This window comes from Montipora capricornis, chromosome 8 (assembly GCF_036669925.1).
Source record: "Montipora capricornis isolate CH-2021 chromosome 8, ASM3666992v2, whole genome shotgun sequence".
Lineage (NCBI taxonomy): Eukaryota > Metazoa > Cnidaria > Anthozoa > Scleractinia > Acroporidae > Montipora > Montipora capricornis.
The window spans coordinates 21,917,098-21,937,270 of NC_090890.1; the positions used below are offsets into that span (position 1 = coordinate 21,917,098).

At 39.5% G+C, this 20,173-nt stretch overlaps 1 protein-coding gene across 1 annotated transcript in view; it reads right to left on the bottom strand.

Annotated features, from left to right (window-relative positions):
* Nucleotides 1–696: 696 nt before the first annotated feature.
* LOC138013840 (uncharacterized) overlaps nt 697–20,173 on the bottom strand; it is a 50,050-nt gene continuing 30,573 nt past the window's right edge. Inside the window, exons 5-16 of the mRNA XM_068860889.1 lie at nt 19,386–19,733; nt 18,814–18,861; nt 17,465–17,485; nt 15,935–15,988; nt 14,245–14,292; nt 14,113–14,145; nt 9,322–9,375; nt 6,471–6,536; nt 5,539–5,607; nt 3,965–4,675; nt 3,769–3,843; nt 697–3,503 (exon numbers count right to left, since the gene is read on the bottom strand). Coding sequence (XP_068716990.1) covers nt 3,193–3,503; nt 3,769–3,843; nt 3,965–4,675; nt 5,539–5,607; nt 6,471–6,536; nt 9,322–9,375; nt 14,113–14,145; nt 14,245–14,292; nt 15,935–15,988; nt 17,465–17,485; nt 18,814–18,861; nt 19,386–19,733 — 1,838 coding nt within the window. The 3' untranslated portion in view covers nt 697–3,192. The remainder of the gene's footprint in view (nt 3,504–3,768; nt 3,844–3,964; nt 4,676–5,538; nt 5,608–6,470; nt 6,537–9,321; nt 9,376–14,112; nt 14,146–14,244; nt 14,293–15,934; nt 15,989–17,464; nt 17,486–18,813; nt 18,862–19,385; nt 19,734–20,173) is intronic.

Consider the following 20,173-nt stretch of genomic DNA (forward strand, 5'->3'; position numbering starts at 1 on the left):
AATGACGTCGAACTCTTGCTTTCAAATTTTATTTAGAAATGTATAAAGGCCTAAAACTTTTCCGATTTCTTTTCTTGTTTGAAGCCTTTGTACATTTCTGAATAAATTTTAAAAGCATGAGTTTGACGTCATTAGCGGAAAACAGCATATATTAGACTTATTAAAAGGGTCTATAAGGCTAGGCAATTCCTTTACCGTTTGTAATATATCATTAAGAGTTCAATTTTTAGGTAAACTACGAACATTACAGTGAAATATTGAGAAAACGTTTGACGAAGCTTACTGAAACTAGACATCAGTTTGTTTTATAATAATAATAATAATAATAATAATAATAATAATAATAATAATAATAATAATAATAATAATAATAATAATAATAATCAACGATAGCTTGCCGATTTTCATGCCTTTATCATTTGACCAATATTTATAATTGATGTTTAACGAACTGAGCCAATTTGTGGGTGGTGTGTATCCTTCCATCAAGGAAGGGTTAAGCCTCATTAACCATACGAAATACTGGTCATGTAACCAAAATTAATGCAAACGACCTACATTACACCACAAAAATTCTGCAGAAATAAGCCTTAACTTTTGGGGTGGTCTTTCTTTCGAACGGAAGCATACTCTTCTGTAGTCAATACGCAGTAAAAGCTCTTACACCCACACAACGCAGTAAATTAACTAGGGGCAAAGGTTTTCAAATGTTTATTAAAAACAATCATTTCCTTTCATACAAAATATACTCTAACCAGGCTAAAAATGGTGCCTTATCTCCTAGGAATGCACACAATCAAAAAATGTCTTAATGTACTCTACCAGTACTTCGTAATAAACCCGAATGTGAAGTATTCCGCTAAACAAATGTTAATGCTACACTTAAGCGGTTTACATCTATATTTTTTGCTTTGTTTTTCTATCAAAACCACGTGCGGGTGTTTTTCAATGTGACGTTGCCTGAACGGAGAAAGCCTCTGCAATGAGTGCTCATTATTATTAATTAATGAAGTGTAGGTACCGTCAACTTGTAACCGACAGAAAGAACAAACAGCCCGCCTAAATTTGCCTGTTTATCAATCAAGGACCGTCCAAGGCCAATAAGCATTAAAATGCTTCAGTCGTGACATAGGTAAGAATTTATCTTAAAGACACTTGAACACCTCGGCCGTACTTTATCGTACGAATAGAAAATAATCGGTTACGTTTTTCGGACCCAAAACTTCCCTAGTGGACAAACAGACCTGATTCGCCTTCACAATTCGTTTTCCAAACACAGATCACGAGTCATGCGAGCATGAAAGACTCTCTTGCTTATCATTGCATCAGTCTACATTAAGAGAACAAAATAAACCAGCAAATAAGGTCTTCAGGACGAAATTGAAATGCAACAACGCGAAAAGAAAGTCCAAACCCATCTGAGAAGAAAATGATCACCTTCTCTGAGTAAATTGTGTGTGGAAAGTACTTTCGCCAGCTTCATGCTTCAGTTTGCATTCTTAACCAAAAACGAGATGGCGTGAGATTGTCGGCCACCTGCGAGGATTTTAGGATTTTCTCGTTACCAGCGCCAAGTGGAATAAGCACTCATTGAGGGGCGCGTTGGTTCAAACTATATTTGACACACGCAATACCATGATCAAAAATAAAGTTATTTGACTGGGGGCCTTCGTCTAGAATCTCGGGTTAATGAACCGACTATGCGTCTAAAAAGCGCAAACAACAGTGAATACCATGAACTTATGCATTAAATTTAATCAGGGGACCATAACCAGGGGCCAACAACTCCAAGACTACGTTTATGTGACCGCATTTTCACAGATCAAGTTCTTTTTAGACGAGTCCCATGAGTCTGTCAGCCACCAGCGCGGGCTTCAGGGTTTCCTCGTCATCAGTGTAATAAGTGGAATAAGCATAAATTTGGCTTCACAAGAGTGACCATTTTCAATCCCGTGGGTACTAATTTCTCATGCACGGCTTGTGATTAGCTTGAAAGTTCTGGTTTCGCGGGAAAATCAATGTAAAAACAACTCGGTCTGTGAAAACCGTTGCACAAATACAATGAAGTTGTACGCTTTTAGTCACGGGGCTTCTGCATAATTCACAACTTTCCACGAAAAAGTATAATTTCGTAAGTACTATGTTACATTTTTTTAACAAAGCATATGAATGGAGTAAATAACAAACCTTTTTTACACATCGACACAAAAATAATCGAATCTTTGGTCAAAATGGACCTTTGACGAGTTGATTTTGACAACGCTTCGATGAGCGCTGATTGTCCTATATTTTTCAGTTTGATAGCTTGTAAATCTGTTTCATTTGAAGTGGTGAAATGAACCTTTCCAGACAGGTCGTCCTGCCACAACAATGCCTGGGTAAACATTTCATTTAAACTACCTTTAAAATTTATCACTGCAACCTGACGTAATCCAAACAAATGCTGAAGATTATGGATGATTGGCCAAAAAAGAGAGCTCAACCAAGGATTACGACAGCGTCTACGAGAACGTCATCTAAAAACAGATACAACTTCACGATTACTCCATTATTCCTGGTCGTTTGGCACCGAAAGCACGAACCAACTTTCCAAGAATAAACTTGACATGAACGGTGTGGATCTTTGAACAGAAAATTGAAATTTATAGTAGGGTAGCGATTCATGTCCTTGGAAGGAAACGACAAAAAATTGCAACAAAATGTCAAACCCACGGTGTGGGGTGTGAAGAGCCATTGTTTTTGTTCATTAACGCTATAGTTTTTGTGTCGCTCTCGTCCTAGTCGCCATTGTCGTTCCTAAGCTCCCTAACTTCAAATGTGACAACTGAAGTTTTAATGGGTCACCCACAATCAGGATGCAAAGGACGTGTTTGGAAAATTAAGTAACAGTAACTACACTGTCGGACAGAACATCTAAATCACCTGAAATCATACCTTATTCCAGATAAAGTACCCATTTGAGTAATTTGAAAGTCCAAGTTACGTTCACCTTAGAAGTAAACGCACACTTTCATGTAATGTTAAGTTATGACACGTGATCGTGCTGAATTTTCATCAGTGCTGATATCTTCCCCTTGGGGGCTGGTTAAACGACGATTTCAAAAACTGGTGTTCGCCAGGTAAGTTTAAATCACAATGCCGAACGAAAAGTGAAATACCTACAAAAAGATCTGAATCACCTAACAAAACTCTTTAACCATCTTTCTTCATGAAGCTGAAGTTACATTCCTTCATGGTATCAGGGGCAAACTTGTAGATCAAGCGTTGACCCGGTACGCGTTCCAAAATCTTCCGTTCGTAATAGTAGCGCAAAGCTCGACTCATCTTCTCGTAATTCATATTTCGCCGGTTTTTGCGCTGACCCCAAAGCTTTGCCACCGCGCCTGAGTTAACCAATCGGAAGATTCCTTCTTCACGCTCTATCCACGTGATGTACCGGGGGCAGGTTTCCTTGTTTTCCAAAAGCTCTTTTAGAAACTCCCATAAGTGCAAAGATCTTGTCTCTGAAAATAGACCCAGGAGAGAAGCACGTTCAGTTTAAACAAACAACTTCAGGGGAGTAGAAACCTAATCAAACAAAGACGATGTACAAGTGATAAAGAGGCGAGTGAAAGGTTTCGCGCAGCGCGTAAGGACGACTCAAATCTCGACCAGTGGTTGATTTACTGGAAAATTAATTTGCTTCTTGAGGGACCACTGCTAGGATTATGCGAGGAATAAAATTCCCTTGCTAAGAACAAAACGTTACGCCATATATAGGTAACTTACGCTTTCTCCTGCCGGCACGAGGCTTGGTGGGACCAGAACTCTGGCTGGAAGAGGAACCACTTTGGGTATGTTGGACTAAAAGGAAAACGATTGCATTTTAACCTTAGGATCAGAAATATGTTCAAAGATCAGAGTTCCTCCCATTTTTTTTAAGAGAACTGACGATAGCACGTGCAAGGTTTTGTTCTGAACTTACCATCTTTAGCGTCCTCTGTGCCGGAGTCAGTTGAGCTGGAGCTGTGCCTCCTTCGTGTAGCGCAATTATTAATGGGAGAAGCAGGTGGTGACGGTGACATTCGCTCTTCTTTATCCAAATCACTATCCGCACAGGAGTTTGGGGAAAGATTCCCTGGGAATGGCACCTGAGGTTCGGCGGTTGATGACTTCAGAGGTGGTGGGGCACCATTAACTAGGAGCTTAGTGTGCGGTACGAGTGGACCAAGTTCCAGTTTAGGCTTCTTGGCCTCGGGTGGCAAGAATCCGTTTTCAACAGGCTTGCCAGCCGAGAAGGGCTCGTCGTATAGCCCACCCCGGGTCAAGCGTTCCTCACCAGACACGTTCTTGGACGGTGAACTCTCGATCAGGTTTTCGCTTTTAGCGAACAAGCTAGCGGCAAATGATAGCGTCTGAAGCGGTGTTCGAGGAAAGTTTTCCATGGGACTTGTGGGGGACGGAAGAGTTGGGGACTTGATAAGCGGGGGAACCGGTGGAAGTTCGCGGTTACGCTGTAGCTCCGGGAGACCACGCGGTGTCTGTCGCGGATGAGGAAATCCGTTGATCGGCGACGGAAAACAGGGAGGGAAGCTTCCATTTGGCGGCCAAAGGCGGGATGCGCAAAAGCCACTGGCTACAAGACTATGTTGAGCTGAAGGCACAGGTGGATATCTGACGACATTCTGCTGAAATGCTAGAAAGGATGAGGGGAAAAGTTAAATAAATAAAACTGAAGTTGGGACATGGACAAGAATTGGTCAAGATAAGCTGCAGTCTAAAGAAGCAGCAATACAAGCATCGTAAAAATATTAAGCAACTACGACGCCTACAGTAACATACATGAATAATAATACGCCTCCAAGTGCATTTATTGGCCGCACTCTGCAGAACGGCAACATGAAACAAAAAATGTGTTTTTTTACGACAACGCAAGTATAAAACAGTACATCATTTTTTTACTATCTTTCCTTTGCAGCAAGTCGTATACTAATCCCCTCTGGTTCACGGGACAGTTTTTCGTGATACCGTGACAACGTAAACAAGATTAATATATCGTGAAGTACTTGACTGAGCAGAAGATGTTAAAAGTCGTAAACATCACTGTTGACCTTCCTTCAAGATGCGCTTCTACATGCACTGTAGTATAGTGCACAATCAAAGCTCTTGATGACATTAGGGCCGTTTATACGAGAGAAAATAAGCCGCGGCTTACTCTGGCCGCGGCGTACATAATACCGGAAAGGAACCATTTAATTATATACGAGTATAAACTCCCAGGCCAGGATAAGGCGCGGCTTGAGAAATCCGTGAACATAGATTTTGTACCATTTATACGGGGAGTTCGCGTCTTATGTAAGCTGCGGCTTATTTTCTCTCGTATAAACGGCCCTAATGCTATTGCTTATACTTCAAATTTCCGTTTCTGAAAACAGAACAATGCTTGTGCAAGGAAAAAAATCACTACTGACTACATATCAGATTCAAGTAAAACGCTAGGTCTCTCTTCAGAAAACGACAGAGTCAAAATCGCACTAAAAAAAAAAAGCGGCTACTCACTCGGCTGGGGCCTGGCTGGTTGAATACATGTAGGAACACCAGGGGATGTCACGGAATCCTTTGATGGAGCTGCGGATAATTTACAAACCACAACAGTCACTCTAAACGTCACGTTCCTCAGGAACCTCTTTATGCCACCATTTGAATCGTTTTCAACAATCCATAAAATGTACCTGGCGGCCGTGAACTTATTAAAATTTCAAGTGTGTATGATGAAGCTTGCCAAAGTTAAACAGTGGATGGCCAAGAAAGGGTCACTTTCGTGACTCTTCCCTGCAATGCTATCTGACAAAGTCCACGATAGGGTGATTATCATGATAAAATTTGAATATAAAAAAATTATTCGCAACTATTTATAAATGAAATTTTGCCCTACTTTCTGAAACGGTAATTATAGCAGTCCCTTAACGTTCCATGAGTCTTGCGTGCATTTCACTAAATGCCCCAAAGGTAATTACTTTCTTTACCCGAGGGGTCGATTGAAAACAAAGGAGTCTTGCGTTGAATCCCACTTGATACCAAACTGACCATTAAAGAAGCAACGTTCATTCGACCCAATTTATACTTTATCCACCCAAAGCCAATGACGCCGCACAAATTTACACACTTGTTTGCAAATTGAACTTTCGTTGAAAGTAACTTGCAGAAATCACTAGACTGAAAAGAAAAATGAGGTCGCATTCCAAATGAAGTGACAGTGATAAGGTTGGATGGATAAAATTTCCGATGTGCTAAAAACATCGAAATCGCACGCACAGTCGGCCATTGACATGGTTTTCACCTTTAACGGAGCGACATCTGTGATATCTTCACCAAATACCCAGATGACGATTGCAAAATTGTTGGCTATATTGATATCGTCTCTGCTTCAATGACCTACGTAATACGTTTAAAGTTTTCTGAAACAAGGCAAATGATTTATTTGTACTTACAGAAAGAATCACTTGCTGAAGTTATCGCAGAAGACGCTGCGTCTTCCTCGCCACTGTCATCAAAGCCTATAACAATAAATCACAAGTTTTGTCCTGTTTAAATACGAAATAATTTTTTTGGTCAGTGAGGGCCAAAATTGAAACCACTATCAATGTATAATCGCAGATTTGCGTTACTCAAAAGAAAGTCGCCCGTTTGGTTGAAAAATAGGAAGTTATTAAAAAAAAGCATCAAATAAAAATTTCATGGTTATGAGTATACAATTATTTAAGTGGCAGTAATAATAAAAGGCTGATTGAAATAAAAGGCAAATAAACCAAGTGCTTTATTGTGAACCAATCATATCGCAAGAAACTTTTACTCAAGAATCTATCTACCTCGTGATTCCACGTGACATCGAAATTTCAATGTTTACTAGTAACAGTAACCTAACAAAGCATGTCCACTAACATTTCCATGAATTTAATGCAAAAAGCAATGGAAACCACAAAAAGACGTCCTCAAGATGTTTTGTGCAGATCCCCCAAGCAAGCAGACGTTTTTTGATTAACAAAACCCTTTTATAGCTTCTCTTCAGACCATTATTACATTATAAGATCACAGACATTTCCACCTACAAATGCCTTCATACACACATTCATTACCATCAAGTCTTTCAGCTTTCCCTGAGGCCTCTGAATAATCAAGGCCACTAGAAATTTCAGAATTTAGTTTTTAGTATCCTAATACACCAGTGAATGCTGTGAAAGAGAACCAACACTGAAAATTTTGAATTTTGACCCATCACTTAAGCAACTTGGCATTCCAAAGGGTTCCAAAAGGTACCATATCTTAAACAAGAAAGATGCTGTTGTTGCACATTTTATTCAAGCCTTTCAATTGTTTATATCAAAGTTTAACCTGCCTTAACTAAAAAATAGTAAAATTGGTACAAAAGAGAAAAAGCACTGGAGAACACATATGTACAGACCTGCACCAACTAAAAAAAAAAAAGAGTTCTAATTAAGGATTAACATTACTGCACCAGTCCCATCAAACAAATTCTTCTAACAGATGCTATCAAGGCATAAAATTTTTAAAATTGGCATTGACTGAGCAGCGAGAGGCTTTGCAATTATTACCATTTGCCGAGCTGTTGATTTTTTTTATTAGATATCGTTTGCAGAATGTTTTTCAAGTCTAAGCAAGCTTAAAACTTGAATAAAGGGTAAAATAGCATATATGATAGAACATCATAACAAGACTGTCTCATCTCCTATTACAAAAACATTGCATACCCCCAGCTTTTTTGTCAATAAAAATAGAGGGAAAGAAAAGAATTAAACAAGGTGTGTCCTAAAAGTTTATTTATTAACATCAGCCATGAAAGCAATAGTAATTCCTGCGCATTTACTTGATACGTTTATTCAAACCAGTATCATGCAGATGAATGGCCCTAAAGGCTTTTTGTATTAACAATTTGCTGTTTAGCAACACCTTCTTGGCTTTGAATAAAGTAATACTCCTTAAAGAGCCAATGCAAGAGGGTTTGTTCAATACAAGTTACTTGCAGATGTTTTACATTACAACACTAAGCACAAAAAAATTGGAAATAAGTTTCATATCTTCACGAAGGTCAAATTTATGTTTTCATTTCCTGAATATTACAGATTTTATTAGAAATTTTTTTTTTTGGAAAGATGCCACAGGAAAATCCGACTGATGAACAAGAACGCCCATAATTAATAATATGGGAGAAAAAAAGGAAAACAATACATGTATATGTTGTCTCTTTAGTGTTAAGCTACAAAAATTATTCTGACAGCCCCTGTGCTTTGCAAGTAATTACAATTTGCAGAACATTTCAAGTAACCCCACACTTATTGCATTCACTTTGAAAGTTGTAAATATTTTATAACCCTAACTTTCAGTTCCTGAACTGTGAATATTCAGAGAGAGACATACACAATTTATTATTGTTAATATATATCATCTGCATTTTTCCAATATATAGCATATTAATATTGTGTGGTATTTGTGTTATCTGCTGTGTACCTTGGCCAAACTGAAGCTCTTTCAAAAGCTTTTAAACTGCATTGTAGACATTACAGTACTAGTATTATGTACAAAATGCAAAGGAAAGGAAATGAGAGCTTGCAATTGGATAATTAGTGCTCGTGATTGAGGAATGAGCTTGGCTCGTATTTGACCCGTTTGCAGTCCCAAATTACAGTAAGAGATGACATTTATTCAGGAATCATGATTTCCGAATCGACAAACGATAGTTTTAGCAAAAAGAAAAAACGGAGAATCGAAAAAACGGGCCTGTTTCGTTAAGAGTTTGTTGTGTGCAAAACGATCGAGAAATTTATGCAAAAAAGCCAAATTGCATAATTAGACCGGTGAAGAGCTTATCGGTATAAGAATCTTTCCTTCTAACCTTTCGAACAGTTAAATAGATGAAAGCCAGGAAGGAAATTCTCCTTTAGAAATGCCCTCCTCAAAAAAGTCACCACCAAACATTTACCGAATCAGAATAAGGTATTTTAAGATGCAACGCGACTTGCAAAGAGTAATACAAAACTAATTATGAACAATACTGCCAAGAAAAATATCTCTTTTGTGGTTTTAGCACAAAGAAATTACAAAATACCTGACCACCGAAAACAAGCAAAGTCAGTTAACTACGACCGTTTATTCATAATAAGAAAGACTAAGCTTAAAGCAAACAAAGAGCGGTCTGCATTTAATACGCTCCCGGAAGAAGCTTCGAGAGAGCTGTTTTTGCTCCCGGAAATATTTAACCCCGTACGCTACCTCGGCTACGTGACGAAAAAAAACTTGTTTAAATAGAGAGAATTACATGCTCACCAATTTCGTCCCTTTCTGTGACGCTGGATTCTCCATTTTCTTCAGGGTTTGAGTCTGAAAGTAATACACAAGCGTTAAAATCTGGTTGAATGGGCGAAGTTGTTTTCCAAATTTCTTTGCGTGCCTCGCTCATTCACTCATTTCAATGCCCGACTGCAACCATAGCGCCCCGCAACGCGGAAAGCAAAGGAAAGCATTTGAAATGAAACCCTTTTCGACCAGAGAATAGAAGAAACATACATTCCAATTACTCACAATGCCCAAAGCTTCCAGCGTGCCAGAAACTTTCACCCGCATGACACGAGCGAGGAAACGGAACGGCCTTGCAAATATTTCGTTCGAGCTGATGATCTCCCATGGTATGATGTTTTGTCGAAAGAGACCGTTCGACAAATAATAGAAACTTAAAACATGGTATTACATGCAGTTCTCCAATTAAGATCAAAGTGTCACCTTAAAAAGTTTTAAGTTCATAAGAAACAAGAAAAAGCTTTCCATCATTCAAATTTCAGACTGTTTTTAACAAAGGCAACAAATAGCGATAGACAGGCCTTGCCCTTCGTCTTAACATGGAAGATGTGCGGCGAGTTTCGCATCGCGGAAACGAACAGCGATGATGATTTCATTTCTGCGATAAAGAAACCACAGAAGATTACCCTCCGCAGTACAATAATGAGAAAATTTTACAATGAACTTAAACTCATCGATTGGAGCTCGAATTATCGGTGACCCTGTGTAAACGACAACGCGAAATCTATGAGGAAGCAAACCTGTATTACGGGGTGGAAATAACGCCATAAACTCACTTTCTGTCCCCCGAAATGTCACCCAAAGCGCTGGTTTTAATCACTAAGCGAAGAATGAACGAAAAGCTAGCTAGAAATCCTATCTTTAGCCTTAACAGTTTCATCAAACCTAAGTAATGAACGGCTGCTAACAGTAAATATATCATACAAGTTCAAATTTAGTAGGGCTAGTTCACGCAAACAATCCGAGCCATTACTCGCAAGATGTTATCATTCATGTTGAGTGGATTTACCTCTTCGCTGACGTCTTTTCTTTTTCTCCTTACTAAATATTCTCAAAGAGCAGTAATAAGGCATTTCCAGGTTTGAACAGTTAGCGGAAAAGTCGCTTATTACTGAATCAACATGCAGGAGCAAAACCACGGACAACCCGATAAATATGCTGTGGACTGTGATCAAGTATTTCTAGGGGAGGGGGGACAGAGTATACAACATATTCACTGGTTCTCAGTCATAAAAAGTCGCTCAATTTGTAACGCCAAAGTTTCCGTCTCACCAACATTTCCTAACAGTAACTGAAAAATTTACCAATGGACGGAAATATTAGAAAATCATGCAGAAGAGAAAGTACACTCCTGGGGTACCCGTCCCTTCCAAGATATAACAGGTCATTGAGATTCGAATTTCAGAGCCTATTTACGTACGAAGCATTCAGGGCAAATTATTTGCATTAATAAGCGAGCTTCAATTTGTTTCGCCCGAGTAATTTGAATTCAAACTCGATGATTTCGTAGATTCTAGACGCTAACTGACTATAGAAATTGCTAATGCCTTCATGAACAGCAAAATTAAAGTTGTCCGTAAGGGAACAGAGAGATGCGGATGACAAGAAATCCACTACACCCGGAAGTGTGTCACTAAGCAGAGATACATGCGTTCTGTATCCTTACGGAAACAAAGGAATGTTGCTCTGTTTGAGTATGCCTTCTCTTAGTAGCTATAAAAGTTATGTATTTACACCGAGTTTTCAGATTTTCGATAGAAAAGAAAGATTTGTAAGTTTACGAGAAACTTCGAACAAGAAGCAATTTTGAATTGCGCTCTTATCGAACGGCGACGCCAAAGCTATTTGAATAATATAGCTCAATGAGTGTGATTTGGTTTGACTTCAAAATGAAATCTAATCTGGGTGGGTCTGTACTCCCACGCGCGTCTCAAATCAACGTCGTCTACGGAGTCACATGAAAGGAATATACGTGCTGTCATGGACAAGGAAATAAACCAAGCGGAAATTGCAATGATTGAGCCGTTCCGTGGACAGGTGCCCAAATTTATAGTTAAGTCGCTTTGTCACTCATCTTTCTGACATCACAGATATTTACAAACGCTATACTTTTGAAGCTTGAGGTGTTTGATAGATTTCCGGGCATTTTTCTTTTCATCTTAATCCAATTCTTCGCCATTTTGGTAAACTTCGGACACTTGATCAAAGTTCAAAATTATGTCTCGCATTATCCGGAGCAATAACAATATTATTGGGCCACATCGACGATCCTTTCGCAAACAAACTATGACAGGCCAGCAAAAACCTCAGCCTCCGAAACGAACAACGATTATGATATTTATGTGAGTAACAGCAGCTCTGATGACACTAATTGCAAGGTTTGCGTAATGCGGAAAAAAGGAAGGCCTTTTATATTTGAAGTATAGTGTGTTGCTTTCTTTTAGTCGTGTGACCTTAACATTTATTGACCACGCATTACGCGAAAAAAATTCGTCATGCGTATGAAAATTGGCGCTTAGGTTCCTCACAATGACGTCACAGCCACCAAACTCCTTAATTTTCTCGTAATTTCCTCATGCATGATGTTAGAAAAAAAAAAACAGTTGTATAATATAAGACTTCTTAGATTATAGCTACGGTATTAATCATTGACAGCCGCAGAAACGTGACTAACAACACGCGGGTACGTTCAACACGGGAGTTTAACCAAAGGTGTGAATTTGTTGTGTAACATGTAATGACTTTTGTTTCCAATTTTGGCCAAAAGGTGTATACGAAAATTCTGCCAAACGTCATAACATTGGACTGAAAAGGTTCTTTGTATTCTTTGCAGTTGCACAAAGTCGAGCAACATCCATGAAGGCCAGCATAATTACCTATCACACTCGCTCAGTCGTGAAACCTCAAAAATTTCTCTGGTTCCTTGGTTTCCCCGAGTAAAAGCAAGTAACGAATTCGAATGAAATGATATATGAAACGGATCATATATTGAACTGCGGATATGAAGTCAAGTGAAGCTTTGATCCTCGCAGTTATGAACGCAATTTTAGGAATTGCGCAGAGTCGCCTGAAAAACTCAGGATTTCAACAGGGTTTGAGCCCGTGACCTCGCGACAACGGTGCGACGCTCTAAGCATGGTCATTTGTGTCACATGACAACTATGTCCCGGTTGAAGTAACGAAATGAACGGTGATTTTAGATCATATTTCTGGCCGCACAATTCCACATGACTAGCACTCAAAAGTCACAAGAATCTCAAACATAGTCCTGCTCTTGCAAAAGTATACTAAATATAAACTGATCGAAACAGGTCCCGGCTTGTCCATTTAAGCTTATCCTAAGTTAGAGATAACTTCAATTTTCCTGACGACCGAGCAAGCTTTTTTTAAAAACAAACTTGACAAAAACATTTCTTAGTTTGCATTACTTTCGCCTTAAAATGTCGTGAGACCATTTTTAACTTCTAGGCCATGATACCTTTTTAATACCTACAAATCCACACAGTCGGTTGGACCCAGTTGTTCAAACGATGGATAGCGCTATCTGCCGGATTGACCACTATCCAGTGGATATTTATCCGGGAGAGAAACGACCGCTGGAAATACGTCTGCGTTGGCAGGCTAGTGGATAGCGCAATCTGCCTTTTGAACAACTGGGGCTTGGTCGCTAAGGAGTGAGTTTTATACGGTGGACTTTAGTCTTCAAAAAATCTGTTGGTTTGCCAAGTGTCGTTTTTGGTCAAATCATCGTAACGTAAATGACATTTAATTCAGCAAAAAAAAAAAAAGAAAAATTAAAGTTCAAACTGAACCTCTTTTAACTGAAACCTAATGGAAACTGAGATGCGTCTTGCCCAGTTTCTTGACAAATCTGCATCCCAACCTTTTCTCTCCGTTGCATAATGATGAAAATAATACATGCCTAAGACGTCACAGTTCTTGACCACGCGTGGCAATTGAGGATTATGCTATGAGCCCGCATTAGCAATGAGATAGTAAATAGCTAAAGAGGCGCGCAATGAAGAGTTTGCTATAACCAAACTAAGCAATAAGCACCAATGGGATAATTCTTGTAGTAAAGTTGATAAATTCTGAACGACTGAATTCTCAAAAAAATTCCTTTCCGCTGCCAATTTTCAGGTTGACAAGAGATCTGAATCACCATCTTGAAGATACGAGCTCACAACTAAGATGTATAATGGTGAATTGAACTGAGTAGAGTGCAATTTGGTCTGGACCCAAATTACAAGAACGAGCGCTGACAAGTATGATTTCAGACCAAAATTGCTCGACACGAAGTTCAATTACCACTTTATTATATCCATTTAGAAATCTGACAATAATTATTTAATCGCTAAAATACAGGATTTTAGTCAGTACCAATATTTTATTGATCCAGTGGGGAACTAAAGTTGCAAAATTCGCCATACAATGGTTTCTTTCATTTTCCTCATTTGCTTTGATATCTGATTGGTTGCCTTGTTTTTGTGTTCCTTTCTCATTGGCTGGGGAAATGGTGCGATTTAGCAAAATAGTGCGATTTGGGAATAAATCGCACTGCTGAGAGCCCATCAGATTGCAAGGATCACCCGTAATTTCTGATTGGATGTAATAAAGAAAGCCATTCAGAACCCTCAAAACGCAATATCCGAGGTTTATAATTCCATGATAGTAGTTAATATTTTCCTGTCGCATAACTATGGTAGTCAAGATTTTCCATTAACTTCTTACTTGGTAAGCTATTTTTAACATTTCACTCACCAAGGGGATTCCAGTTGGATAATCCAAGAAGCTCTGAAAAAGAAGACAACAAGGCAATATTTAAAGGAAAAAGGTTGGAGTGCATATTGGGAAATCAAAAACCAACCAAACCAAAAACAGAAAACTCCATACCTTCTTGCCTAGCAAGGTCCTCAAGGAAACTATCTGGTAAAACTAGATCTGCAAAGGAATTTGTGCTTTCTTAAACACCTTGAAGATAATAGCAATCATATTAAGCTATTTGTATTACTCTAGAGTACAACTCAAAAGCTAGAGTGGGCGACCAAGGAATTAGTGTTTGTTTTCGCAACACGAAACAAGTATTTCTCATTTGCAAAAGTCCAACGTGCACTGGTTGTATTTTTTTTTTCTCGGTGACAGGAATAGAATTTGTCAGGAAACAAAGTCTATAAACATGAGCATCCGGCGATTTTGTAAGGAGATCAACATTTTCCATAGTATGCAACGTACGTTGTTTTCTAAAACTGAAAAGCATGTAAACATTTCTTTCGTGTATTCCTTCCCGCCATTTTGCGTTCACTGGAATCCACCTGGCCGAGAGATTGGCTTTTGCATTTGGTTGGACGTTAAATTCGACGTTTCACCCATGTGAAGCTCGACGTTTGGCCCGGCCCTCAGAGACTATCCAGTGTGAATAACTCAGTCGGTTTAGGGGAGTGATGCACCCAATAAATAGCACTTCAAACAACTTGTGCCTGGCATCCCGGAGGAAAATTTCAGGAGCTACAGCTAAAGGACTATGGCATATGTCGATTATGAACGAAGTGTTCCAAGGGTAGCGACAGGCCAGAGAAATATTTCCGTAAATGTGTTAAAGTGGAGCAATGTACGACTGGTGATGTCAGTCTGTGAAAGAAAAGCTGAGGACTGGAAACAGGTAACGCTTTAAATAAAAGGAGGTTATCTGGACAGTTCATAAGAAAGCATCTGTCCTCCTGGAGCGTTGTAGCACAATAGAGAGCTATTAATCGGCCGGAACGCAGATCAAAGAAACGAGAAGACAGGGGTGAGCTGAAATGGCGATGGACTTGGTAACTTAAGATATCATGAACGGCCGGGTATCTTTGATACTTTTTGCGGTTAGAACTAACTACTTCGTACCAAGGCTGATGAAGAGGACTGGACGAGGAATGAGAACTCTTTGAATACGATGCACAATTGGGCAACTCGAACAATAATCACTCACGATGGCTTCTTCGTTGGTGGGTGACCAAAACTGGCACGGATGGACACAAATGTTCGCGATGGTGTAACAAAGGGAAGCCACATATCCGTCACAAAAAGTCCGGAAAACAAAAACCCGGGAATAACTCTTACTAACCGTTTTCGAAGCTTGTACTGTAAGTTACGAACCTTGTTTTTCCCGTAAATTCATGCGCGGGCAACGAGGATTCGTAATTTACAGTGCGGACCGAGAAAAATAGGTTAGTAAGATATTTAGTGTATCTCTAAGGTAAGAAGGCGGATGCCAAAGTCAAGCGGAACGTTCAACTGCCACAAATGATTGGCTTTTGGCTTTTTGAAATAGTTGCTTGCAAGATTTAAACAGTTTCACAAGTTTACTTCACATAAACAACATACAAAACTTTCCGTAGAAAATGTGGCATCAAAATTCCAAATTTAGCGGGCCGTGCAGGAGTACGATTACAGCCAATCATAGCGCGCGTACTAACTGAGATAGATAGTGAATATATGAAATGGATGGTATGTGAGCGCTCTCATTTGTGCGCCCACCCAATTTCCCGCCGTTGGCAATTTCAATTGGGACGAACAACGTCAACGTAATGTTTGTAACACTCACCTTGCATAGCAAGGAAATTATCGAGGTCCGCGTCACTTAACACGTCAAACGCTCCTAGAAATGGGACAAAATCAGATGATCAGAGAAAAAAACTTCTCGACTAATTTTGTTTTCGTAGCAAAGCAACACACTTCATTTGCAGGGATGGCCCGCACTGGTTCGTGGGATGGTTATCTTGATCTTTCCGGGTAGGCGTCGTTATCTTCCGCTTTATGACATCATTTTTTTTAGATATTTAGGTTTAGGCTTATTTACGACTATTTCCACTGATTTACACTGAGAAAAACATTTCTACAGAAATTCCAACATAAGACATAAAATAACTTGTTACATATATTACAACACTAAGTTAATCTACGGATTACAATAATTAAAACAGCTAGTGGTGAGGAGACCTCAGGAAGAAAAAATTAGGCTTGTACAAACAGTTCGTCTCATCATATAAGAATATGATTCAAGGAAAAACCAGGCGGCTGTCGTACAAAGAAAAAACAAAGGCGGTGAAGTTGTTTGGTGCACAGAAAAAGGGTTTATAGGCTAGGGTTAGTTTAGGCTAGACTAAAAGCTGTACTTAACACTTTGCGTTCGACGCAGGACGGGAAAAAATCATCGATGTTGATGTTAGTTTATTTAAGGAGAGCACTTCAATGCATAAACATTTTTAACTACTACCTTATCTTTCATCGCTGAAGAAGTCAGAAAGAGTGGTGTGGGGGACTCAAAATTCAGGGCCGCAACATGTACGCGCATTTTTGAGACGGAGACGGCAACAGGAAGTGAGTTGTTTTCCCTTTTACCTTAGTTGTCTTCACACAACCACATGCACATTTCTAAGTATCTTTTCTCCAACAGCGATGATTAGTATCAAAATATGGGAGACACCATTGTCCTGGCCCGCGAAATGTTCTCTTCCGGTTTCTGTCCGCCTCTCAAAAATGCGCGTGCTTTAAGCTCCCTTATATTAAGAAAGCTCCCTGGAGTTTTAGGGCCGCGCGCAAGCTGGGCATTAGTATGGTGCGTAAAGCTTGTATCGCGCGTTTTTCTGATTCTTGCGATCTAATTTTCGCGCGTTCACTTCGGTAATTTTTTTTCTAATTGGCTCAGTTTTAACCACATACAGTTCCTATCAAATAACCTATATTTGTTAAAATCTGTCAGAGGGAATCGAATATATTTAGAAAGATGACAAATAACAGAATATTGGCAAAACCGTCTGAACGACCTTGACTTTTTATCACTTCAAAATGCCAGGCAATATCATTTCCGTAATGTGGCATATAAAAAATTTCACCGGAGGAAATTATAAATATTAAGGAATTTAGGCCAAAAATAGAAATGTATCTGTCTGTCATAAGATAATGTTGCCACGGTAACGGCTGTAATCTTTTAGAGAAATTAACTAGGTTTCCTTTTGTAACTCGCGCCCTGTAGTGAGGGTATTGGCAAATACTCTAGGGAGACACCTTAACGTCAGCTGGAAGGATGGGTATTACTGAGTCTCTAGTTCTATGAAATTACTATTCAACTAACCTTCATAGAAGGTACTGATCCCTATGAAAGGAAAAGATATTTACATTCAGACCATTACGGTATTTTTCACTCTACTTTTTTAAACAATCACGTGGCAAACGGGTAAGGAAATAAACGTTTACCGTTCTTGGCAACCTGCTTTGGTTAATTCTGCTTCAGGGTCTGGGCCAAGTTGTTAAATGAATAGCAACTAATACCTATGGGGCGCACTTTACATATAGAATTAAGATGTAAAAGCATGGGTATTATATCACATTAAAAGCTATGTCATCACTCATATTGTATCGTCTCGGCATACCGCAGTCATTTCTTGTAAAACCCAGATGAAGAACGGCATGCAGTGCCTTTCGAAATAATTGCTTTAATTAGCCTTTCCCCTTTTTTGTTTCGCTTTTTATTATAGTTATATTGTTGATTAGATCCTCCTTCAGGATCGCTGCTTCTGTTTGTTACACTGGTCCTTGCTTACAGTTACACAAACTAACAACATATTTGGATTAACAAGAAAACAAATCACCCCGCACGTGCCACACGAATTCTAAAACAATTCTTGGGCGTACTTTTCAAAAAAAAAATGAAATGACCAAATGGACGACAACGTGAATCATTCATTAGACCTACAGTGGGCTCGATTTTCGCTTCTCTTCGAGCCCGGGTCCCTTTCCCGAAACATCAGCTGGTAATTGCACGAAAAATGGCCCTGACCTAACCCTAACCTTCTTTTATTGAACAAGAAGTTCTCTGACCAAAAAAACAATTAATAAAAGATGAAAACTAATTATTCAACAGTCTAAAAATTTTCCTAGATCAAATGATCGCTAGATTGGGTGACGTTTATTTTAATTGGTTAATTTACACCCGCTAAATTTTAGGCTGCATGACTGTAATGTGATCACTTAGACCAAACGCGTTGAAAGGTTTCGAATTACGTCTTTGAACAGGAGTTGTTTACAAAAGATAGGAGATTCATTCACTTGTATTTGTTCGTTTCCTTTCAGCAATCTGGAGTCCGGAATTATCAGGTAAGTTTTCTTTGGCATCTGCTTTTCATCGTTTTTAAACTGCCTTTTGGTTTCTTGGCTAATTGTTTGGTAACGAGAGTCGCAATAACGTTTTGTTCGGCTCACCTCATGCACGATCAAGATCAATTATAAAATCAGTGTGGAAATTGTAAGTCCTTGCAGACTGGTTGCTTACGGGCGCCTCTAAGGGATATTTCTCCGAAGGATTCGAGTCACAAACACGACTTTGCAGATTAGAAAATGAAAATAAGAACGGTCAAGGCCAACCCCAGCTGAAGTGTTCCAGCTCATGCAAAGCGTGCAAGTAATTTAACGGCATAGGCTTACATTTCGACGGGGAAATATCCAACGCTGCGAAGGCTTCATACAGAAGACCTAAAAACGAAACAAGTACAAAAGATTGACAAACATAGAAGGGACTAGTCCCTGAGACTGTTCTTCCCTTTAATCGTTCCCAAGGACCAAGTCTCTTCGAGTGAACTACCAAATGTCACGAAAGAATCTTGTCGCGGGGATCAAAATCTGGTCCCGGCGACTATTTCTGCGAAATCAACCTTGCTTAAATTCGTGGGCCAAGTATCTCAAGACCCTTCATGTGCAAAGTTCCTACGGCCACATGAAAACTTAACCGCTCCAAAAACCTCATAACCAATGCATGACATATCCGACGAGTAAATCTTTCGCCTCTTTGGTCATTGATCATAGCAATCAAAACTCAGTGAAATCTAACTGTAATTAAGTTCGTCGTCTGTGTTCTTCGACATGCAAATATGCAACAAAAAGCAATGTATATGCTAAATATCACATATACTATTCTTGGTAATTGAACAAATACCATTAAGGAAAGGATCTACTGACGAAGAAGAACTACGATCTGACGGTAAACACTGAGAACTCACCTCCGTGTTCTGAACGACTTTTCAATTCTTCTAAAGTAAACACACAAAGTTCTGGGCCGGTCAGGTCCAGTTTTTGGGGGCCATACTCTCCCGGGATGTTGTAATGTTGCCATGCCCAACGAAGCCAGCTCTGTACTTGAGCTTTTGTCCAGGTAAATGGGGAGCAGAACCTCCAGTCATTGCCAGAATCTACATCATCTGAAATAGAAACAAGAAATGGAAGAATATTCGCGCAGTTCAATTTAGTTAGAGATAGACGGCCAACAACACATAAAGATAAACTATTTTCCAGTTCAATTTTATTTTTCTGACCAAACCAGTCATCAATATTGAAGTGTCCTTGTTCCACTACAGAACGAAAGTAAGTCATTTAATATCGCCCCCCCCACAAACCCAGATGTGGAATTTTCAACACACAAGTGGACGAGACCCGAGTGTGACTGGCGCGCCCGGTTTTGGACTCACCGAATTGTAGCCTTCGTGTGCTCGACCTCAACTACGCAAAATTTCGGAAGAAAACGACGACTACTTGTTTTAAACAGCCTAAAAAATATTTCCTAGTGTACAAATAGCGACTCGAGTGATGTAACTTCAATAAGAGGTGGTCGCCTTGTGCATCACTGAATGGATACTGACTTGAAGTGTGGAATGGATTAGCCCAATTGACAGGGTCTCTTGTGTGTTGGATAGTGCCAGCTTTCGTTCGACAGCAGGGTCTACATTTCCCGCAAAATCAAATAAATGTTTGGTGATCTCTCGAAGGCTTCTAAGTCGTCTCCCCTCCATCC